At 41.1% G+C, this 24555-nt stretch overlaps 1 protein-coding gene and 1 long non-coding RNA gene across 9 annotated transcripts in view; one reads left to right on the top strand and one right to left on the bottom strand.

The window, feature by feature from the left end:
• LOC121290006 (G patch domain-containing protein 2-like) overlaps positions 1-24555 on the top strand; it is a 287430-nt gene that overhangs the window by 129289 nt on the left and 133586 nt on the right. Inside the window, exon 7 of one of the 8 annotated variants that reach the window (XM_041210181.1) lies at positions 1984-2062. The exons of the other annotated variants lie outside the window; for them this stretch is intronic. Coding sequence (XP_041066115.1) covers positions 1984-2049 — 66 coding nt within the window. The 3' untranslated portion in view covers positions 2050-2062. Of the gene's footprint in view, positions 1-1983; positions 2063-24555 lie in introns of those variants that run through there. 8 annotated transcript variants of the gene reach the window in all.
• Positions 1-24555, bottom strand: part of LOC121290054 — a 115271-nt gene that overhangs the window by 60447 nt on the left and 30269 nt on the right. The window lies entirely within an intron of this gene.

Raw genomic sequence — 24555 nt, 5'->3', positions numbered from 1 at the left:
GATGGACACTAGACCCGTTTGAGCTGCCAATAAAGTCCTCATGCTGATTGACACACATGCACATGAACAAGGAAATCTTGTGCTGATTATCACCTAACACCTTCCTCCAGCTGGTAAATCAATGGTTGAATATCACCCATTGCTGACAAATCAGTACTGCTGCATGTTAAGTACCACCTGTTACAAAAGGTACTCCTGGGGGAGTGGAGGGTATCAATATCATTCACCAATGCCACTGCTGAGCGAATTGCCCACATTCTGAAGTACTTAGCCTTGAGACTTAGCTTGTGGTAGACGGTGAGAGAACCAACACAAGTGAGTAATGTAATCTCATCCAATCCACTTACCTCAGGTGTGACTGCTCATGACATCATTAGTAGGGTTGACAACTATTGAGTCCTTGTGGAGACTAAAGGTTGAATCTGAACTCAGAGGTTAAAATGTAAAACATCTAGAACAGGAACCAAACCTGCCTCAAACCAGGCCACTTCTAATTTTAATGCAGGTGGAACGAGAGGTGGGCAACCAACCCACTCACAGGAGATAGATTGATCATTGTAATATTTAAATGAGGCTTTATGCCTTCATTTTAACAGCCATTGTATTTTTAACCACAGACAGGCAAGTTTCCCAGGCCTATGGGAAACTCTGCAGCTTAGAAGAGGCAAGAAAGGCTGAATCCATGAGGAAGGCACCTTAGCACCTTTACGTCAAGAGTGCTTTCTTCAGACCCAATAAACTACCCAGTAAACAAACCCAGCCATACCCCCCCATCCCCCAAAACATCTATGTGCTCCTCCATCTCCCTCTCCAACCACCACTGAGCCCTGCCAAAAGATCAGGTTCCCCCCCCCAGACTACCATTGACCTATCACAATTGGGACACCCACCCAACAATACCCCCAGCGACGATCCCTCTTACTCTCCTATCCTGACCACAACCTTTCTCACTCCCCCTATATTTAGATGTATAATTTATTTTTGGCTGTTTTGATAGCCTTTGGCTCTGTGAAGCAGGCTTCCCACCAAAAGGCTGCTAGCTTGTTAATCAGGCTGTCAGTGAGCAACTCTGAATTCCAGATGACATAACAGTCTCTGCTTCCCTGCTTCCCTCACTTCACTCCCTACTTACCCCACCTGACCTGGAGCTCACCTCCAGGCTAAAACCCAGGTCTTTATGAGACAGTAAATTGAGGCCACACAACCTTTCAGTTGGATGTGAAAGATCCCAGGAACTTTTCAAAGATCAGGAATGTATCCTGGTCCTGGCCAAAAATAATTCATCAACTCACAATACCAAAAACAGATTATCTGGTCACTTTCTCAATGCTACGTTTCAAAAGTACTTCAAAATAGCTTTAAAACACTAAGGTACCTAAGGTTGTGAAAGGTGCTGTTTAAATGCAAGTTATTTCCTTCTATTATTAGTATGGAGGAAAAACATGAGTTTTTTTTGTAATAAGTACATTTTAATGTAAACCACTTAAGATAGGCCTATTCTTGGAGATAAATTACCATTATCCCTACAAGACCATACAATGAGAGAGTCCCTGTGAAGATCCTAAAGGATCCATTGACGGCTCGAACATGGCACACTGGGCATACTAGAGTAACACTGGGCAATTGATCATTTTGTGAAAATTTAAACATGTTTTACAGCAAGACTGGGCATTTATAGCATACCTGCAATAAGCTGCAGAATTAATTTTGTTTAGTTTCTTCAGATTTAAAGTTTCAGAATTAAATTTAGAAAGTGCTTACTTTTTATTATTTGAACAGAACAAAGTGAGGCAAAAAGGAAGTGAGTAATGGTGTCATTGTGCCACCTGTATATTCTGTCATTTATACTTGGGTTGTTTACAGAAAATGTTTTTATATTTGAGTACAAATATTGCATTTTGTCTCTTAGTGTTTAATGATTTCTGCTTGTTTTTACAAATTGTACAAAAATAAAATTAATTTAATTTTTTTTTTGCACTCAAGTTTCACATGAAAACTCAACGTCTTAGGAAGAAATCTCACACTCAACAGTGCTGCCAGATCCCTTGACTCTCCTCTCGTGCTTGCAGATTCCTACGTTTTTTGCTGAGCATTGCCAAATCCCTTTCAGTGAGCTGTCAAATCATAGAACGTACCCCACTATTGAAATCCACTTTAGGCATCGTACTTCCGCACATGTAATCATAAGGATACGTTTAAGCATACATTTCTGTCAAATTTAGATTCGATTGTCTAAAATTACATATTCATAAAGCTGCAAGGAATCTAGCTGAAAAGCAGGTTTCTTAATTGTAATTCTATCATATGGAAATTTCTTAAAAACATCATGTGTAAACTATTCAAATTGCTCACAACATATTGAAAAGAAATCCACCCTTTTCCCTCAACTTGACAACTACATGAGAAAAAAATACAATTTACAACATAACTAACACATAAAAACATAAAAAATTGCAACAGAAATATTTTATACATATAATTGTTCAACACCTGTCAAAAATGCATTTAACCTGACATATCCCAATCTGTTCCAAATGTAGTTCTTGGTTCTTTCCCTCCTGAGTGAAATGCATATTCACTGTGCAGAATTTTCTATGTGTAAGCACCTGTTCCCTTGCAGTTCACGGAGAAAGCAGAAACCGAGGTAATTGCATTTATTGAATTAAAAACCTGCAATAACTAATCTTTTCTGAAGTCAGTCCAGATTTCTTTTGACGGTGAAGCTAGCCGTTCAGATCGGACTTGCTGTTTTTAAACCAAGCTTCCCTTCCCTACCACTTTTCGAGTGATGTGAAAATAATTCATAAATAAAGCATTTTGTGTGTTGTAAAGACCACAACCCATTGCTATTATAATGAAGCTCTCATTCGCATTTTATTCATGGTCTATTTGTCTCGCTGTCTCTACTTCTATGTCTGTCTCTCATTCTAAATGTAATTTTTGTGTGTATCTCTGTTTCTGTATTTGTCTTTTTCACTCTTTTTCTTTCTCGATTGCCCTTTCCTTCTGCTCTTCTGTGTGTTTATCTCTATTTCTTTTTGTGCTTCCTGATTGTGATTGGTGCATTAATCCTCATAACTTTATAACCACAAAGTTGCACAGCAGACCGTTCAGCCCATCTGCCCTGTGTTGCCTGTTTGCTAGAGCAATAAAAATACGAATGCCTAATGCCCTGCTCTCTCTCTTTCCATAACCTTATGACATCATTTTAAAATGCGGGCTAGGAAAGGTATTAGGAAACACTTCCAGACAAAGGGCAGTATAATATTGGAATTTATACCTACTGCATTATTGTTTGTGTTGTTTGCTTCTTCCTTCTTCCCTCGGCAAAGCTGTTATGAACCTTGCCTAGCTCACGAAACTCAAATCAAGTCACCCAATGAAATCTTTAAAACCCTACAAAAATAGGCCGCACACAAAAAAACTTTTGTGCAACAATGTATTTAATTAAAAACACAAACTGTAGGCGATATTTTAAAGGGCCTGCAAGAGCGGGAAATGTGGTGGTCTTAGGAGTTGAAATTTCAGTTTTCCAATGATGGGTTGAGATGAAGAGATTAAGTCAGCGGCATGGCAGTGATGGGCCAGGCCTCACACTGTCCCTTGGCAGGTTCCTACTTGTAATATATTTGCATTCCATGAATACTCATTATATTAAAACTTTTGTAATTGCATCCTACCTTCAAGATTAAGTCAGCAGTGCATGAAAACCTTGTGGCACTTGGCTCATGTTCATTTAAATGTGACGTGCAGCAGCTGGCTTTGTACAGTTGTGTCTGAGGTCAGCGGTTTTCTTTGTTGAACTCTACAGCGCAAAGGAGGGGAGCAGGAGAATGGCAGCTTGCATGGAGGGTGAGTCTGGGTGAGCGGGTGTGGGTGTATAGTGGGGTTGGGGCTTGGAGCAATGTAAGAGGGATCCAAGGGAGGACAGAAGGTGGGGTCGGGGGTGTGGAGGAGTGAAGTGGGAGGGACCTGGCAGGCGGATGTGGTGGTACAGTCAGTCAAGGTAAGAAATTGAGGAACCTAAAGGGCGCAGTCAGTATTGTCCACATGTGAGTCCATCAGGGTGTTAGCTGGCAGAGGGAACATTCACAGGCAGGGAGGAAGTCATTTCAGTAGTGGGTGTTGGAGGGGGTAGGGTAGGTGGGTGGCAGGTCCAGACTGAGGTTGGGATAACTAAGGACTTGTCGGGCAGATCATGGGATCTAACAAAAACTCTATGGATGATGTGGGGAGGGTCTAGGATCAGAGGGTGAATGTTGACGGGGATGGTGTAGGCTGTCTGGGGGGGGGTCGGGGGGGGGGCAGTGGTGGTGGTGGTGGGTTGTGGGGGAGATGGCATTTCCAGTTGGTGGGTGATAGGGTCCAGGTTAAAGGGTGGGGGTTGGGGGGGGGTTATAGAGGAAAATGATGTTGGGAGGGTCCAAGGGGAAAATGAACAAGCATGAAGGTGACAGGAGGAAGGTGGAGGGTGACTGGTCCTAGCACAAACTTTACAAGTACCATTTTTGTAATGTCTCCAAAAGCATGTGTGGTGTCAGGATTGGAAATCGAAATGGGAGCAGCCCAGTGTGGGTTGGGAGGAGTTTTGTGTGGACAATGAAGAAGTTGAAAATTTCACTGATCATCAGTTCTATGGATGAAATTCATGGATACACATGTCATGGTATCATTGTCCGCCTTCATACAGTTCTTTGGCTGAAATACCTATGGGTCTCATCGCCCAATATTCCTGCAACCTCGGGAGCAGGAGGGGAGGATGCAACAAAGAAGGGCTTTTGCCAGTCAACAAAAGAGATCGCAGTGCCAGAAGCAGGCAGCATGAGAGGAGGAAGTTAGTCAGGATGCAGCCATCCAGAGAAGGCATCCAGAAGTCGGGCACTGCTACGACATCACATCCTCAGGACAAGAACTAATTACCTGCAAATGGCAATGCTAGAGAGGACTGAGGCCTTCCCAGGAACTGGCCACTAAAATATGTGGGATTGTGCAGTAAGACCTGCAGCCATGTGGATATTGTGGGAATCCCATTCCAGTGGCCCTCAAGGTGACTGTGACCCTCAAATTTTTTACCACTTTTGCTTTCCAGGGCTCCATGGGCAACATATGTAGCACTTCACAGGCTGCCACACAAAGGTACAGAAGGGAGATCATCAATGCCCTCTTCCATTGTGTAAATGAATTCATCAATTACTCCACAGATGGCAAGGGTCTTGGGCTTTGTGGCCATCGCTTGTTTCCCTAGAGTGCAACGGGTTATCAACTGTACTCGTGATCATTCGAGCTCCCCATGGGAGCATTGAATATATAACTGGCCAATGACTACAGGCAAAGAATCATGCATGCCTTTGTTTGTTTCCTTGGGAGCTGTCACGGCTCCTACATTTTGCAGGTCCCAGAGCTTTTTGAGGCCAGCCCAGGTTGACAACTAGGTGCCAAGAGCTATCCATCCTGGACCTGTTTGATGACACCAGTGAGTCATCCCCAGAGCACAGCGGAAGAGCACTACAATGCAGCTCAAGTCTCCAGCAAAGCCATCATTGAATGAACCATTGCCTTGTTGAAAATGTGCTTCTGCTGCCTTGACCAGCCTGGAAGGACTCTGTATTACACACCACAGAAAGTATCATGAATAGTCATGGTTTGCTGTGCACTGCACAATGCAACCATGCATTGTGGAGAAACACTGCAACAGGAGAAGCAGCATTTCTTTTAAGATGATGATGACTTGGATGTGCCTGAGGAGGAGGCCATGAATGTGCATGAGCTTTTACCGGATGCCAGGGCCATAGAGGAGTGCATGGGATACCAGGGATAACTTAAAGAAGACTAGATTCGCCCAAGAGTGAAACATAAAAAGACCATTGTTCCATTGCCTGCTTGGAATGTAGACCAATCCTTGCTAGACTCCCTGGTGGAGCTACCTCTGAACCTGCGTCCTCTGCCGTCTAGAAGATTATGGGGAACAGAGCTTTATCTCACACATGCAGTGGTTAATACTAGTCCCAACAACTCTGTGTCTTCGGCATAGGTCAATCAGCCTACCATGACTAAGAAATTAGATCCTGCACCATCCTTATAGGGATTTGAGTTCACTACAATCAGTTACCTCCGCTGAGAGTGATCTTGGACAGCCTCCTTTACAATGCATGGAGGGGAGGGCCAGCTAAGCCTTCAAGTTTAGCCATGTCCTACAGAGTGGCAAATGTACCTGTAAACACTAACATGAGCATTCAATAAAGAGTAAACACAAAAGCACAACATTGTTTCTTCCAAGATAAAGAAAATGGCATTGAGTACAGCCTGCCGGACTTATGAGTTCAACAACTTCAGATCATGGACTCTCCCCTCCGTTCCCACCCCCTTTCCGATCCCCCTTTTTCCGATTATCTATATTTTTTAAATATATTTTTCTTTTCCCACCTATTTCCATTATTTTGAAATGTATTTCCATCCATTGTTTCATCTCCACCTTTTAGCCTATTTTGATCCCTTCCCCACCTCAACCCCACGAGGGCTATCTGTTACTTGCTCGTCCTGCTTTCTACCCTTAATGTCACCATTAGCACATTTCTTAGCTAATATCACCCCCATTAACCCCCCTTTGCTCATTTGTCTATGACATCTTTGGCAATCTCTCCTTTGCCTCCATCTATCGCTGGCCCTCTATCCAGCTCTGCCTGTCCCACCCCCCACAACCAGCTCATATTTCACCTCATTGCTATATTCCCTTATTTCTGATGAAGTATCATAAGGACTCGACACGTTAACTGTATTCCTCTCTGCAGATGCTGTCAGACCTGCTGAGTTTTTCTAGCTATTTTTATTTTTGTTAAAGAAAATGGCCCTAACTCCCCTTTAACCATCAGTGTGTTCTTACCATGAGGTGTGCCAGCACATTTAACTCTCTGACTAAGTTATTCCCAACAAATGATGACGATACAGACATAAGTAAAGTGAAACCAATGTAAAGTGGAATATTTACAATTTACCTTTATGCTCTCAATAAGTCTTATGTTAATATCAATGGAGTTAGGCCGAAAGTTTGTGGCCGTGATGCAGAGCCTCCCTGTTGGTCCAGGAAGCTCTTTTATAGTCTGCCCATAGGCGCTGCATTGTCTGCTGATGGAGAATTTCATAAATCAAAAGCTTCTCCCGCCATGCGATTGCAAGTGTCTCCTGTGCCCACGGCCTGCACTTTAAATTTTAACTAGAATCGCATGGGAGCTGGCTCCTGACACGAGAGTGGAAGTGCTGCCCACTTCCAGTTCAGCCATTGGGAACAGCAGGCCACAGATAAAATACCGTCCTGTTTGTATGCTTAATGGCTACTATTATCTGTTCCTTTGTGTCATTCTAAAGCATGAGCTTTTACTGTCACAGATTTAAGGAGTTAAAAACAAACTTCAGACAGAGAAAAATGTTTCGGCTTGTTTTTTTATATTTTGTTGTAATAATCATTCAGTTAGTCTGAAAAAGAAGTGTTCAGGAGCACAGAGCAATCATTTCAAATAATATGCAAATATTCTGTGCAAATGTTACTGTTGCGTGTTTGACTGACAGCTCCCTTTGAAATTAACAGATAGTTATTTAAAGCCACGACCACTGTTTTGAACATATTTTGCAGCCAGTCTTTTTCAAATCAACTCTACTTGGAGCCATAGAAGAGATTTTTTTGAGTGGTGTTAACTGTGCAGGCTTTGTCTTCAGCTAACCCTATGCCTGTTAGCCTTTGTTCTAGCCCGAGTCAAAAATATCAAGTCCAACACCAGGCTTTTGAGAAAGGCTGGCACTTACAAGTAAAACATGAATAAAGATTGTTGTTATTTTTATGTCTTCTGACTTTTACCCTGGAGGTGATAGAAGAATTTCCAAGTTCGCTAACAGTTTAAAAACCTGCTACATAAAATGCTTTTTTCATTGGGCATCACTTTTGTTATACCAGCCAATAAGGAGTTTAATCTTTTATGGCGGAAGGGTTTTATGGGCTCCCACAGCCCTCAAGATAAGTGGGGGACACCACCAGATGCAAATATCCCACAGGGTGTCAACTCAGAATTCAGAAATGCAGCTGTGGCTTCTACTTGCTGGGATTAAGTTGATGAGGGTTCGAACCCTGAGTCTTCTGGATTAGATGCAGGAATGTTATCACTAAGTCAAAAGTACTGCTTCAGGAATGAAGATGGTCAGATATAAAAGACAAACTTATAGTGATTTTTAATCATATAATTGTAATTTATTTACTTATGTTAACTTATTTTGTGACTTATAAATTTCATTTTCTGAGGAATAAATAACAAGCGGTTTTTTTTTAATTAGTTGTAATTTGGTTCATCTCATCCATTATTTTAGTGGTAGGATCATCTTACTGAATATTGAGGATTTTCATCATTCATTTTCAGTTGTTTCCCACTAGTTGTTCCCTTGGCAATTTTGTCACTTTTCATTCACATTTCTTATGTCTTCAATTCCGAATTGCTGCTATCCTACCTTGAGCCAAACATAAGGGAGTACATGTTACATTTACAGGGAGTAGGTGATACTTGTTTTTAAGACAGATCATGTATTTATAGAGGACCTTTCACTTCCTTAGGATGTTCCAAAGCATTTCAGAGCCAGGGAATTACATTTGAAGTGTGTGTGTGTGTATATAAGTTTGAGTTGACACCTTCCAACAGTATTTCAGATTCTATAAGCAATTTTTAACTAAAATAAATTCTGTCTCCCTTCTGTCCATTTCCAGTCAGCTGATTGGTCTGCAAACCTCAGTTCCCCACTCCCAGCTTCTCTGTAATCTCTGTTTAGGACAGAAACTTCAAGTTAAACCAAGAGTTATCAGATTTGAAGCTGTGCCTTCATCTTGCCTGAGTTATATTTCATCATGGACTTGCTGCTCACTTTCTTGGAGTTCATTCATCTATTTTCCTGCCAACTTCATGCTGTTAATGCTTTTCTTGCTAATCCCTTTGCTGCCTTTGAGGGCTTCCATGATCAACTCTCTTTTTGTAAGCAAAGTTGTGCAGCATGCAGAATAGAGAGAATGAACAGGGAAGGGAATATGGTGAAAGAGTGAGAGTTTAAGCTCAAGAATTTCCAGATGGCCTTTCACTGCTTTACCTTGATGTCTGCCCTTTATCTCTTTGTACCCCATCTCAGCCCCATTATCCACCCTTGACCTGACATGTTGCCTGCCATTTTCACGTAAAGTCATCAGCTATTAATGACTACAGGTGCATTTAACTTGCATACAATTTATTTTTAATTTCTTAATTTGTCTTCTTTGCTTAGAAACTGCCTTTTGAAGTTAGAATAGTCCTGGCATCACTAGAGAAATTTCAACCTGTTTACTTTATTTGGTTCCGCCTGCTTTTATGCCATTTTTTGATAGATACCGTTCAGCATGAATTTAACTATTAATTTACACAGTTAGAAAATGGAAATTGAGTAAATTGGTAAAGAATCAGTAAGGTGCCATAGAGAAGAAGAGAGGACAAACAGGGCAGGAAAAAAAATAGAGAATATTTTTTCAGCAAAGAAATGAGAAAGCATGTGATTTAGAAAAAAGGAGGGACATGGTATATGACAAGCAACAAAAGGAGGCAAACCAAATGAAAGAGAATAAGAGTTATAGAAAAAGGAAGACACTTCACAAAAAAATGTTCAGAATCAACATCTCAGTGGATAACAATATTTTGCTTTTGTATCACATTGGATGAACTTGTTATTGGATAATTATGCCATGGACTTTTAGAAGCTTTGTTCTCTAAGCTATAGCCTTACTAATATGTGTGCGCAGAGTGTTAAAAGATTATAAAAATGAATTGTTCTGCAATCCACAAGTAAACCAAACCTGACGTGTTAAAGCTGCTTTTTTATATGCATATAAAAAAATGACCTCTGGGAATAAGATTACTGATATAGTTTAATTTTATTACAGTGCTATAAAGATAACTGTACCACAATGAAATAATTTCTATAATGCATAATGTTGCATAGGATCTTACAACTTTTAAGTGGAGGCATGGTTCTGTAGATTGTGGCTTCAATATGATGATAACTGAGTCACAGAGAACAAGAAAACATATTACTACAGCTAGAATGTGTGATCCAGCTGACTTCAAGCAAGGATAGGAGACAGAGAATAAATTAATTGGTTCATTGTTTTCCTTTGTAGCATAAAACTAGAACATTTGGTATGACAATTAGTGGATAAAATTTAATTGTGGCATAAATAATCGGCTGTGGCAATTAAAGTCATTCCAGTCAATGTCCCATGGCATTGCTCATAAGCAAAATGAAAAGTAAATTTGTGTCTCAATGGCTGTAACTTTCTCTTGTTTGACACTCGCTAGTTCCTTTTGGCTCTTACCCCTCTTTTCCTTTTTGGCTTTCACACATTGTATCCTTCTTTTTCTTTTTTACTTCTGCCACTGAAGGTGAGTGGAAGTAACGTTTTTGCCTGTTTTTGTTAGCCTGTCTGTAAACAATAGATCTCAAAAAAAAATTGAGGAATCTCAACCAAATTTGGTACGCAGATAAGGTATGGTCTAAGGAAGAATTGATTAGTTTTTGGCAAAGATGTGCATCTGGATCCTGAAATTTTTTAAAGGATTTATTAAGATTGGGGGATAGGGTGAATTGACTTTTTAGGGCATTGTTCTCCAAATTATAGTCTTTCAAATGTTTGTATGAAGAGTGTTAAAAGATTATAAAAATTAATTGTTCTGCAATCCACAAGTAAACCAAACCTGACATGTCAAAGTTTTTTTTAATATGCATTTTAAAAAATGACATCAGGGAATAAGATTACTGATAAAGTTTAATTTTATTACAGTGCTATAAAGATAACTCTTCTCAGCTGTTATGGTGGAATATGTCACGGGTGTCAAAATATGAGCAGAGTTTTCAGAGCAGGTTGTTGGATATGGATTGGCCTGAAGCCACCTCAGTGAGATGGAAGCTCGTAATGAAAATATTTATTTTTTTCAGTTCTTTTTTCAGCTTTGTAGTTACAGAGCATCAACCAGGCAGGGAAAAGTCGCAAGGAAGAGGAGTGTAATTGTAATAACATTAATACATCATGGCAGAGTTATGCACTCTGCTGAGTGTCCTCTTCACTTGCCTTTTTATTTTATCTTTATTATCTTTGTCTCTGGCTATTTTCCCTCCCTTTTTTGTAAACCTTTTCCAACTTTTCCTCCTTTCTTCTATGTGCCTTTTACTTTCCTTATGTTCCTTTTATCCCTATTGCTCTGTTTCTTTATTCTTGCTCATTTTCTCTACTGTTACATCTCCCAAGATTTGTTTCTGACCTCTCATCCCATGGTGAGTCATTGCTTTTCAGATTCTTCACCACCTGCCTGTTTTCTCCATTTTTTTCATGTTTGACTCTTCTTGTTGTATTTGATGGTGGAAATGTAGACTTGAATTTTGTTTTTTAGTTTTTAAAATTGACAAGTGCAAAGCTTCAAATTGCATGACCATCACAAAATCATTCTTTCTTGCAGGTGGCTACTTTAGTCTTTTGTATCTAATACTTAAGGATTGAATACATATGGTGTAGATTTCTGCCATAATTTCTAATTAAGGATAATGAGATAATTTGTTTTTTTAGGGCTGAAATCGGAACTACAACAGAAAACAAATTTCACCCAAAACTAGCAGAGAGCTAGACAATCAGTTGGAGTACAGGCCTATTATCTCCTGTGCCTCATTCTCGTCCACTCGACTGTACTCTTCATTTCACTTCTTTCCCTGAGCATTCTGAAGCCTTCTTGGTAGCAAGGACTGAGTCTACATCCTGTAATGTTCTCATTATCAAAGATGGAAATATGGGAGAGAATTTTCCCCCCATCGGGGGGGTTGTGCGGGGGCTGGTGCGGACCCGATTGGCGCCCCCAATCGGGTCCGCGCCGTCATTTTACGTGGGCGGGCCAATTAAGGCCTGCCCAGCATGACGCGTGCGCAGAAGTGCTGTGCGTTCCCTGTGCGGGCAGGAGGGGGGGTTCCCTGAGTCAGGCATGCGAAAGAGTGCAGAAATCTCCCTGAGGCATAGAGGTACCTCAGGAAGATAAGTTTGAAAAATTTTAATAAAGAAGAAAAAAAAATTTAAGACCTGTCCCCTCATGTGACAGTGTCACATGAGCTGGGACATGTCAATGAACTTAAATGAAAAACGTTATTTAATTTATAAACCCTTCATGAAACCTCATCCCACCCATGGATGAGTTTCCATGAAAAATGCCACCTGGGCTCTTCGCCTGCCCACCAATCTTAAGGTTGGACGGGCAGCTTTCTCAATATCCTTAACTAATTAATTAATGGCCTTAACAGGCCTTTGACAGTTCGGCAGGCGCATAGCCAACTCGGCTGCGCACCCACCAAACTGAAAATCTAAATGACACGTGGTGATGTTGGGATGCACGCCCGACCTCACCCTGCGTCATTTTATGCCTTGGCGAGCAGACCCTGCCCCCACTCACAGAGCCAAAAATTCTCCCCATGGGAAAAAACATAAATTTTAAATGCTAGTGCATCCAGCTCGGGTCCCAGTTCAGTTGCACTCTGTGTTCAAGCCTTTTGAAGTATTGAATAGAAAGAAGTTTATGCTTTCAGTATTCTAGAGGAAGAGTTCCTTTCTGTTGTTCATGTACCTCATTACAATAGGTATTTGCTGATCAATTTTTTGTGAACTAACTCTTTCAAAACAGCAGAGCTACATGCACCATTCAAAGTTGAAGCCTGTGCTTGGTTCCATATACTTTGGGTCTATGCTCCATGTAGTTATGCACATAACTTCAAAGATTGGAGGGAATTAGTTGATTGATATTTTAGTCTTTGACTTTCATTTCGAAATTAAATTATTGAAACCCAAACACAGAGGAGAAGTCAGTGAGAGGTTGATGAGTAACCAGTACCCGGGACCCTTACCACATATAAATCTTGTAGATGTAAGCTATTCTCTGAGTATGGTTTCTGTCAGCATGTTTATTTTGCCAAAATACAGATAATATGACTGTTTCCTCACTCTGTTGCCAGCTTATTCTCATCAACTTCCTCTCTGTTCCCTATCCCGCAACTAGTGGGAGACCTATTGATTTATTTTTGAAAACAAGAAAAACAATAATAAGCAAGCATATACCTCAAATGCTGGCCTATTTGCCGAGTAAACTTGTTCCACAATGCCTGCATTAATTTCTAAACTGCATTATTTATTCATAATGTAATTTTTTAATACAGATTGGGCATAGTGATGCTGCCATAATTGTACATTGGCATTCAGTCTGTTATCAAAATTACCTTCGACTGAATATTCACACAAAAGTTAACTTATCTTAAAAAAAAATTGAAATGTTGAAAAAGATGAAGATTTATGAAATATATAGTACTCAGAATCATTAGTGGGCAAAATATTACCGGGGTGGGGGTGGGTGCACAGACAACACACAAATTCAGTGTGGACCCGTCCGCCCCGTAGCCATAAAGCGCTGCAGGCAGGCTAAACGGGCAGAGTAGGGAGCAAAGCCCCGCCCTTGGGAGGTGCTGCCAGGACTGCAATGTGGAAGCAGAAGAAGGCCCGATGGATCCCTGAAAACAGGTAAGTCTGTGGTGTTGGGCAGGGAGGGTTTGGGCAGGTTAGGGAGGAGGGTGGTGGGTTAAAGTAGCAAACGGGTAGGAAGAAAGGGGAGATTCTGTCTTTGGGTGGGCGGTGGGCAAAGGGCAGCCCCCGAAGATAGCAGCCCACACCAATTTTATTAAAAATTGGGCTGCCCACTCCCCCGTGACTGTCCAAGTCAACCATTTTATGGCATGTTCAGTCATAAGCCAGGGATTTTCATGAGTTGGCAGGGATGTTTGACCACTTCATAGATGCTTTGAGGACACCACTGAAACATTTTCACCTGCCTCCTGCCTGGACCATTCCCTCCGTCCACTCCTACATCACCCCCAACACCTCACCCCCTTTCCACGGCATCTTCCCATGCAATTGCAGAAGGTGCAACACCTGCCCCTTTACCTCCTCCCTCCTCACCACCCAAGGCCCCAAACACACCTTTCAGGTAAAGCAGCACTTCACTTGTACCTCCTTCAATTTGGTGCTGCTCCCAATGTGGGTCTCCTCTACATTGGAGAAACCAAACGCAGAATGGGTGACAACTTTGCGGAACACCTTTGGTCTGTCCGCAAACATGACCCAGACCTTCCTGCTGCTTGCCATTTCAACACACCATCCTGCTGTCATGCCCACATGCCCGTCCTTGGCCTGCTGCAATGTTCCAATGAAGCCCAATGCAAACTGGAGGAACAGCACTTCATCTTCCGATTAGGCACTTTACAGCCTTCAGGACTTAACATTGAATTCAACAACCTCAGACCATGAGCTCTCTCCTCTATCTTCACCCCTTTTTTATCCCTTTTTTCAAAACTCATTTTTATTTTTTATCAACTTATTTTTATTTTCATTCATTTTACTTTTATTCATTTATTCATTGTTTTATCTCCTTTTTATCCCCCTTTTTATCCCATTTTTGATCCCGTTTTTCCCCAACTCCGCCTCCTCCTCCCATCCCACCTCTGTGGGAGGGCCATCTGTTACTTGTTCATGTTGTTCTTTTTAGAGTTCTTACCCTTGTTCTGCTATTATCGCATTCTGCTTTCTTACCTTTGCCACTATCAGCATTTTTTTAGCCCTTACCACTACCATTAACCTTTGCCCTTTTGTTCATTACATCTTTGTCAATCTCTCCTTTGCCCCCACCTATCGCTGATCTTCTATCCAGCTTCACTGCTCTATCCAGCTTCACTGCTCTATCCCCTTTAAACAGTATAAATTTAATCTCATTTCTACTTCTCTGCAGCTCTGAAGAAGGGTCATATGGACTTGAAACGTCAATTCTGTTTCTCTCTCCACAGATGCTGTCAGACCTGCTGAGTTTTTCCAGCATATTCTGTTTTTGTGCCTAAAACATTTCCGTTGTTCTCCAAGGAGCCCCCTGCCAAGGCCTGATAGTTGCTTCAGGAGTCTTGTATTAGGCATACAAATGACGTACCCTGCCCATTGGAATTGATTTTTAGCGAATAGCACCTTGATGCTGGGCACGTTGGCTTGGGAGAGGTTGCTGCTGCTGGACCGTCTTTCTTGCCACTGTATTTGGAGGATCTTGCAAAGGCACCACCAAAGGCGGAGGTGGTACTTCTCCAGAGCTTTGAGATGCCTGCTTTCAATAGCTGATTGAAGTCAGTGATGGCCATTAATTGTAAACCAGTTGTACCAATGATGGGAGTGATTGTGGATAACTAGTTTACCGATTATAAATCTTAATCAACAGAAACTTAACCCAGAAAACATACAAACATATGAATTAGGAGCAGGTATAGGCCACTCGGCCTCTCGTGACTGCCCTGTGATTCAATAAGATTTTGGCTGATCTGATTGTAGCCTCCTGCCTACCCTTGATAACCTTTCACCCCCTTGTTAATCGAGAACCTACCTAGCTATGCCTTAAAAATATTCAAAGACACTGCTTCCATTGCCTTTTGAGGAAGAGAGTTCAGAAAACTCTCAGTCCTCTGAGAGAAAAAAATTCTCCTCATCTCTGTCTTAAATGGGCAACCCCTTATTTTTAAACAGTGACCCCTAGTTCTAGATTCTCCCACAAGAGGAAATATCCTCTCCACATCCATCTTATCAATACCCCTCAGGATCTTAAAGAGTTCAATCAAGTCGCCTCTTACTCTTCTAAACTCCAGTGGATATAAGCCTAGCCTATCCAACCTTCCCTCATAAGACGAACTCACCCATTCCTGGTATTAGTCTAGTAAACCTTCTCTGAACTGCTTCTAATGCATTTTCATCCTTCTGTAAATAAGGAGACCAGTACTGTACACTGTACTCCAGATGTGGTCTCACCAGTGTCCTACACAACTGAAGCATAACTTCCCTACTTTTATATTCAATTCCTCTCACAATAGACGATAACATTCTATTAGCTTTCCTAATTACTTGCTGTACCTGCATACTAGCATTTTGTGATTCATGCACTAGGACAGCCAGATCCCTCTGAATCTTTGAAAGTGCTACCTCAGGGAGATCGGTTGAACATTTAAAAATTTATTAAAGATAAGAAAAAATTTTCCTGACATGTGACACTGTCATGTGAGCTGAGACATGTCCATTACTTTTATTTAAAAATTTTCCAAACATTTTAAATCCCTCATGAAACCTCATCCCACCCATGGATGAGATTTCATGCTTTTTCGGAAGGCCGCCTGGGCTCTTCACCTGCCTGCCCAACTTAAGGTCACCCCGCGTAATTTCACACGTCAGCAAGTGGGCCCCGCCCCCACTTGCCGACCGGAAAATGCTGCCCTTTTGTGTCATCAACAAATTTAGCAACCGTAACTTCGGTCGCTTCATCCAAGCCATTGATATAAATTGTAAAAAGCTGAGGCCTCAGCACTGATCCCTTGGCACACCACTCGTTACATCTTGCCAATCAGAAAAAGACCCATTTATGCCTATTCTATGTTTCCTATTTGCTAGCCAATCTTTTATCCATGCCGATATGTTACCCCCTGCACTATGAGCTTTTATTTTCCGCAATAACCTTTGTTGTGGCACCTTATCAAATCCCTTCTGGAAATCTAAGTACAGCATATCCACTAGTTCCCCTTTATCTACAGCACATGTGACTCCTTAAAGAACTCCAATGAATTGGTTAAACATGATTTCCCTTTGACAAAACCATGTTGACTCTCCCTGATTACCTTGAATTTTTCTAAATGCCCTGCCATAACATTTTTAATAATAGCTTCTAAAATTTTCCCTGTAACTGATGTTAAGCTTAACTGATCTGTAGTTAACTGATCCTCCCTCCCAGAAACATGATAGGGTCCCCCTTGTCCTCACTTATCACCCCACCAGCCTCCGCATTCAAAGGATCATCCTCCGCCATTTCCGCCAACTCCAGCATGATGACACCACCAAACACATCTTCCCTTCACCCCCCCCCCCATCGGCATTCCGTAGGGATCGTTCCCTCCGGGACACCCTGGTCCACTCCTCCATCACCCCCTACTCCTCAACCCCCTCCTATGGCACCATCCTATGCCCACGCAAAAGATGTAACACCTGCCCCTTCACTTCCTCTCTCCTCACCTTCCAAGGGCCCAAACACTCCTTTCAAGTGAAGCAGCATTTCACTTGCATTTCCCCCAACTTAGTCTACTGCATTCGTTGCTCCCAATGTGGTCTCCTCTGCATTGGAGAGACCAAACATAAACTGGGCGACCGCTTTAGCAGAACACCTGCGGTCTGTCCGCAAGAATGACCCAAACCTTCCTGTCACTTGCCATTTTAACACTCCACCCTGCTCTCTTGCCCACATGTCTGTCCTTGTATTGCTGCATTGTTCCAGTGAAGCCCAACGCAAACTGGAGGAACAACACCTCATCTTCCGACTAGGCACTTTACAGCCTTCCAGACTGAATATTGAATTCAACAACTTTAGGTCTTGAGCTCCCTCCTCCATCCCCACCCCCTTTCTGTTTCTTCCCCCTTCCTTTTGTTTTTTCCAATAAATTATGTAGATTTTTCTTTTCCCACCTATTTCCATTATTTTTAAAAATTTTTAAAAATCTTTTATGCTCCCCCCACCCCCACTAGAGCTATACCTTGAGTGCCCTACCATCCATTGTTAATTAGCACATTCGTTTAGATAATATCACCAACTTCAACACTTGTGTTCTTTTGTTCTGTTGTCTGTGACATCTTTTGATGATCTGCTTCTATTACTGCTTACAACCACACCAACCCCCTCCACTTCTCTCCCCCCACTCCAACACCACCCCCCCCCCCCCCCCCCCCCCCCCCACACACACACACACACACACACACACACACACACCTTAAACCAGCTTATATTTCACCCCTTTCTTGGATTCACTCAAGTTCTGTCGAAGGGTCATGAGGACTCGAAACGTCAACTCTTTTCTTCTCCGCCGATGCTGCCAGACCTGCTGAGTTTTTCCAGGTAATTCTGTTTTTGTTTTGGATTTCCAGCAGCCGCAGTTTTTTTGTTTTGATCTGTAGTTTCCTGCTTTCTTTCTCCCTCCTTTTCTGAATAAGGGCAACTGATCCTACTCAGAAGATTGGACACTCTTCTCTGCACCTTTTAATTTCTCTGTTAGCCTTGACATGGTAATTATCCCCACTCCTTACTTCGGAGCTGCAGTATTTTACCTATCATCATCTGCAAGGCCCAGGCTACAAGTAATGGCTGCCTCTTTCATTCCTTTTCCTTTTCACAACTCTCATCATTTAATGTTACTTTTCTTTATTGCTGTGTTTTGATCCATGATTCTTAACTTTATGTAATACTCAAGCAGGAAACTCTAATCTTTGGTTCTGGTGCCACAGATGAATCCTTAGTCCAGCAATTTGACCCTCAAAACCCAAGTATTCAATCCTCTTTATGCTCATATTTATTCGTGAATTTGTCCTACTTGAATTTTGTGGGCCTGTAGTTTCTTACTTCTGTTGGCTATTGGTGGATAAATGCTTATTGAAACATTAATGTTGTTTGATATCACCCGTGTGGTACGAACATGGAATTAAATTTTAAATGTGGCTGCTGACTCTGTGGTATTCACCTTTATGCCCCAAGAAGACAAACACTTGGAGTGGAATCATTCCAGATTTGCACTAAGTGCAGGAGCGGGTGGGAAAAAGGACTATTTTACCCGCCAGCCACAATGGCAGCTTTGCACGCCATATCATCCCAACCCCGCCTCTTTTTTTTTATTCGTTCATGAAATGTAGGCATCACTGGCTAGGCCAGCATTTATTGCCCATCCCTAATTGCCCTTATTCAAAGGGTATTTTTAAGTGTCAACCACATTGATGTGGGTCTGGAGTCCCATGTAGGCCAGACCACCAAAGGACAGCAGATTTCCTTCCCTAAAGGACATTAGTGAACCAAATGGGTTTTTACAATCAACAGTGGTTTCATGGTCATCATTAGACTTTTAATTCCTCATTTTTATTGAATTCAAATTCCATCATCTGTATTCGGGCTCTAGATTGCCAGTTTAGAGACAATACCACCATGTCACCACCTCCCCCGATTACTTATGCAGCCACAGGAAACACGCTGTCTCACTGGCATGCAGCCTCTGAATTGTCTACCACGCCATTACCTTGCCGTTTCCTCACTTCAGGTGCCATATCTAAATGGCAGGTGCCCACACAGTTCTCAGTGCTTGCAGCCCAGGACTGCCCAGTGAAGGCATGACCCTAAAAGCCAAGAAGAGTTCAGTGACCCATCAATATAATGCCTTTCGGAGGCCTGCCGTGATGTCCTCCGCCCCCATTCTGGATGTAGGAGGCCCAGCAATCTCGCCACTCCAGCTTGGGAGGCGGAGGCAGTGGTTGTCAGTGCTGACGCTGCACAGAAGAGGTTGTCCATCCAATGCAGAAAGAGGATGAATGATCTCATCCATGCTGCCAGAGTAAGGCAGCAACCACCTCATCACCCTAAATGCTCACACTCACAAGGTCATCACACATTCATTAGCATCTCACTCACTCCCAGCTCAAGGAACATCAGCACTCACTCTCTCACACATACTCTCGCATCTCCATCTGGCCTCATCTCCTCTAGAAACTGTCCCTTCACCCCTCAAAATCTTGAGGACACTTGCACAGATCAACATTTACCCCCACACACACCCAGGGATACACCCACTTCCTCAGTACAGCCCTCACCCTGCTGAGGCCACTGCCCCCCTTCCCTAAGCAAGCCCTAGCCCTGCAGGCATTGAAAAGTCACCCCCATCTTACGGTTGGTCTGGTAGGCAAAGACCTGCCCGTGAGCCCCTCTAAAAGTGATGAGGTGCTGTATACGAAGCCTGGTGCTGCCTGAAGCCACGGAGGCGAATAGACCTTGAAGTTCTGAGCCAAGTGCAGTTTGCCAAGTACAAATCACTTATGTACAGTTGTGAAACACATCAGCGTGCAATCACACCAACGTGCTCGGATGATCCAGCATGGGTGGATGATTCTGGCAAGCTGGATTTAATGATATGCAGATGTATTACAGTGAAATTCCCAACATGCGGCGGCGGGAAACATGGCCTCCCATTGACGGGCAGAGTGGATGATTGCAAACTGGTTTCACGACGTCATGAAACAGATTTTTGGCCTTCCTGCCATATTGTCCACTAACGCCTGCCATGACACCCGATGCTAGCGGGCAGGGAAAATTTCGCCCTTGATCTCTCCATTCTGTACAGCCTGCACATGTAGCTTCAAGTGTACCAAGCACAATGCATTTAGGAATTACCACCATACTAACATGTGCAGCGTATGTTCTTTGGTCTAGGCAAAACCACTTTATAAGTACAGTAGTTTGACCTACATGGATAACGAAAACCGCCATTAGGACTTAATGTAACACAGTTCCCAACGGTAGAGTGGGGCTGGTGGCCAAAATGTCAGAAATCATCAACTACTCCTGTCGAGCAGCTGATGTTTTTTGACATTTATACACATAAAAAAGCAAGCCAATATAATATTTTTTATATTTGTCATTATTTTAATACTAAATCTTTGTCTGGACAAATGAGTGCCTCATCTGAATATAATCTTAGTTGTTTATGTTTGTGTCAGCATAAGTGTCAAAAGGTAACAAATGTTGACTTGTTAGGCCTGAAGGGCACTCGGTGATAGAAACAATTGAAATCAAGACTTTCTGCGGAGCTTCATAGTCTAATTCATTTTTTCACAGGGCCTCAAAGTTGCAGAACTCCCTATTCCCCTCAGTTTTTCTTTCTTCCTATAATCATGTACCTAATTCCACACCAAACTAAAATTAGTTGAATTTATTAACATAATTTCTTTATTTATTTGTTTACACAAGGGGACTTTGAGAACACAATCCCACACATAATTGAATTAGTTTAATAAGTAAATAGTTTTGCACACAGTTTCCTGAAAGATTAAGAAAAACTAATTTTAGAAACTAGCTGCAGAATCTGTATCACTGCTAGATGGAGTCAGTTAGATTCTATGTACAGATCATGCACTATAACCTACATATTGTAGCTTCAACTACTATCAAGGTTAAGATTGTAGCTATTAGCTTGAACCTAAAACTAAATTACAAGGTAATGTGGTTGCATTGTTTCATCTCTGACAATTGTATATTTATACAACAAGATGTTTCATCACTTTTTTTCTGTATCATGTTAATAGTATTTTGTTAATGTAATGTGTGTATGAATGGTACTTTCAACTGTCCAACTTGTAATAGTATTCCCACTCTTTAGGTAACGAAAGATTAGAACCTCAGTTCAATGGGGAATGGTTTAGTTTGGGAGGACTAATGAATAGAATGACTTCGGAGCACATCCTGTTGTGATTTTTCATTTATTTCACTAAATATGTTCTAGTGAAGTTTATATACACATGTTGTGTAGATATAGGACATTGTTATGATATGGCAGGTGGTAATTGCAGGACTGACCAAATCCCAAAGGGAAGCTTGCTCAAGCTATCACAATGAGAAGGTAGGTGTACTGAAGTCAGAAGTAAAGATTGGAGATTTTAAATATTAAATTTAAACATTTATTAAGAAAAGAGAACTGAAGCACACAAGATTACACTTACAAAGTTAACTTTAGTCTTATAACATTTCCCAAAAGATTTCTACTTAGCTAGACTCACAAATAAACACCCTTTTCCAGACAACAGTCCTTATAGATTCTTAAACCTATAAAAAAAATCAAGTAATATTATGCAAGGCACCCTCTGTTGCTGTAGGGGAGGTATTTCACAGGGGCTTCTCTCTCCCTCTCACTCGACAATGGAAATCCAAGGCTTGCAACAGTACCCTGCTTTCTGGAGCAAACAACACTTCTCTGGGGTGGCTAGAGGCTGCTTACTTCACTGGTCTGTCATAGCACAGCACACTCTTCAAGATATCACACGGCCACACATACCATACAGGTTTCAAGCTTTCCTTAAATATGTTTTTCCTCTTTCATTTTTAAATCCATTGTTCTTAACTTTCTTTGGAAGTTACTTTTCCCAGAATATAAAAATCGTTCATGTTGACTTTATGGCTACTATCTTTGGGAAAATAAACTTAATAACTTTGCTTTACTCAGTTATGATATTTGCCAGCTGTAAAACTTCCTTTTATTGCTCTTTGAAATTCAACAGCTAAAATTTCAGCTCCTCATTTATCTCCTAATGCAAATTCCTATTCATGCTATATCTGCTGGTATCCCATCTTAGCTTCATCTCCACTTCAAAATGCCTGCTTTTACACCTAACCTTTTGATGATTTAACCATGCAGTCTGACTGTCTTCAGTTTAATTAAATTAGTCACACAAACATAGACACAGCCCGCACAAGCCTGCTTCACAGTATCCCGCAGTAACATTGGAAAAAATGATGTTCTCTTTACAACATTCAGTTTCAATTTAAATATATGCATTATTTGTATATATACTCAATAATGTGTTATTACTGTAACAAACAGGGAAAAAATGAACATTCTCATAAGTACCAATGCCTTTGCCTGCTGTCACATTCCAAAAGTACTGACAAACCGATGCAAAATAAAAATATATATACTTTGGTGCATTTTTTGATCTTAAAGTTGAAGTTGTAGTATTGAACAGTGACACAGAATAGGTCCATGTATTAGATATTACATTTATATACAATTGGTAATTTACTAGAAAAATAAATTTATTATATATCATATTATGCAGAAATCTTCAGAATAGAGCGTATCACATGTTACTTTTTGTTTCAAATGTCTAGAAAACACATTCAGTAACTTCAAAATAGTTTATATTTTAAAATTTTTAAGCCAGAAGCATGACAATATGCCAGTAGATCACTTTACATAGTACTCCCAATGGTCAGTGCAATAAGAAGAAAAGTTATTTTGCAGTTAATGCTAATAATTAACGTTTATATTTGCCTATAATTCAGAAAATATTTTGATTTTCCACTGAGGGAGGCAGATCTGATCTACAGTCCTAGGGCCATATGCAACCCCCAAATGCTGACAATCTGGCTCTGGCAGCTCAACCCTATTGAGCTTTATATTTCTTTTTTGTGGGACTGGAGGTTTGGAAAGGCCTGTTGTACTATTTTTGCCTTATTGATGGATAAATCTTAACTTTGAGCACAAAAATTCATTAGTATCAACCATTTTTATATGCAATTAATAGAAACCAGAATTTACGTTTTATATGTGGCACCAAGGACTCCATGGTATATGCCTTTTTGACCCACAAATACATAGGATTGAACAAGCCTCTAATGAACATGTCTCTAATAAACATTGTGTAAAAGGGAAATATCAAAAACTAGAATTTTCTGAAGTGACTTTTCCATGGAATTGTCTATCAAAATTGATTTCACCCTTTCAAAAACATCATTACAGCACGTTTTAACTATTACTGTTACACATCTAGCAAACTTCACAGTGAAAGTAAGTTTATGGGATAAGTGTTTGCAGAGTTGGCACAGAATTAATTCTAATGTTAGGCCCCTTTTTACTATCCATGTACAGACCAATAACATTTGAAAGAAAGGAATCCCTTGATGCCAACGGAAAGAAAACCGATGGACAAGATTTCACTTTTTAAATTTTTACTGAAACAAACCAATGGAAACCAACATAATTCAAACATTAATTACAGGAGAAGGATATTTCAAATAAAAATGTAAATTTCACTTTAAATAGCTGATACAACAAAGATACACCTCATAGTTAGAAGTACTCGCGTTACTTTCTACACAATGTGACACCAGGTGCAACCTCACAGTCCGTTACATAGGATCACTCATTTCCTACTTATTTGTTTCGGCCCTTGAGTTCCATTCAGCTGGAGCTGTATAACACTGACATGGCGCATTCCTACGAACTACCTCTTGCTTGGGTCACAACAGTCTTGATAGTGTAACTGTCCATAGTTCCTTTTAAACTGACCGGCCAATAAACCTGATTCACAGTCCAGTTCTTTGATGCAAACACCAACTTGCTTACATGTTGCCTCACCAAGAGCATTTGGTGTTGTATTTTCTTTTTACTGCCAAACAGAAAGCTAATCTATTCGCAGAGAGGTCAGCTTGCTCCCCTCACACAAATTCTGTGTTCTGAACTATCTGCCACAAGACAGGTTGGATCCCAACACCACTGCAATTAGCTTTCTGTTTACTTTTGCTTCAACTTTTATCCTCAATAGCAACCTCAGGTCACATGAGTATTTCTTGGAAACTAATCATATCATAACCAGGAAATCTATTATCCCATCACCGCCCACCTCAGAATGCTCCCCAGTTTCACTTTTAGTCTAGAAGGGGACATTGCACAAAAAGAAAATACAGGCTTTTCCCAAAGCATGTGGGTCATTACACACTCCACAGGGCATTTCTAGTGCAACAAAGGTATCATTGATGGAAAGTAGGCAGAAGGCACAGTAAAAACATTTTAATTTTGGGATGTTGAAAGCTGTAGCACACAGTTTTAAAA

Source organism: Carcharodon carcharias, chromosome 2, assembly GCF_017639515.1.
Source record: "Carcharodon carcharias isolate sCarCar2 chromosome 2, sCarCar2.pri, whole genome shotgun sequence".
In the NCBI taxonomy this organism is placed as follows: domain Eukaryota; kingdom Metazoa; phylum Chordata; class Chondrichthyes; order Lamniformes; family Lamnidae; genus Carcharodon; species Carcharodon carcharias.
Note: the sequence above shows the minus strand (reverse complement) of the source record. Positions and strands in the feature narration are given on the sequence as shown.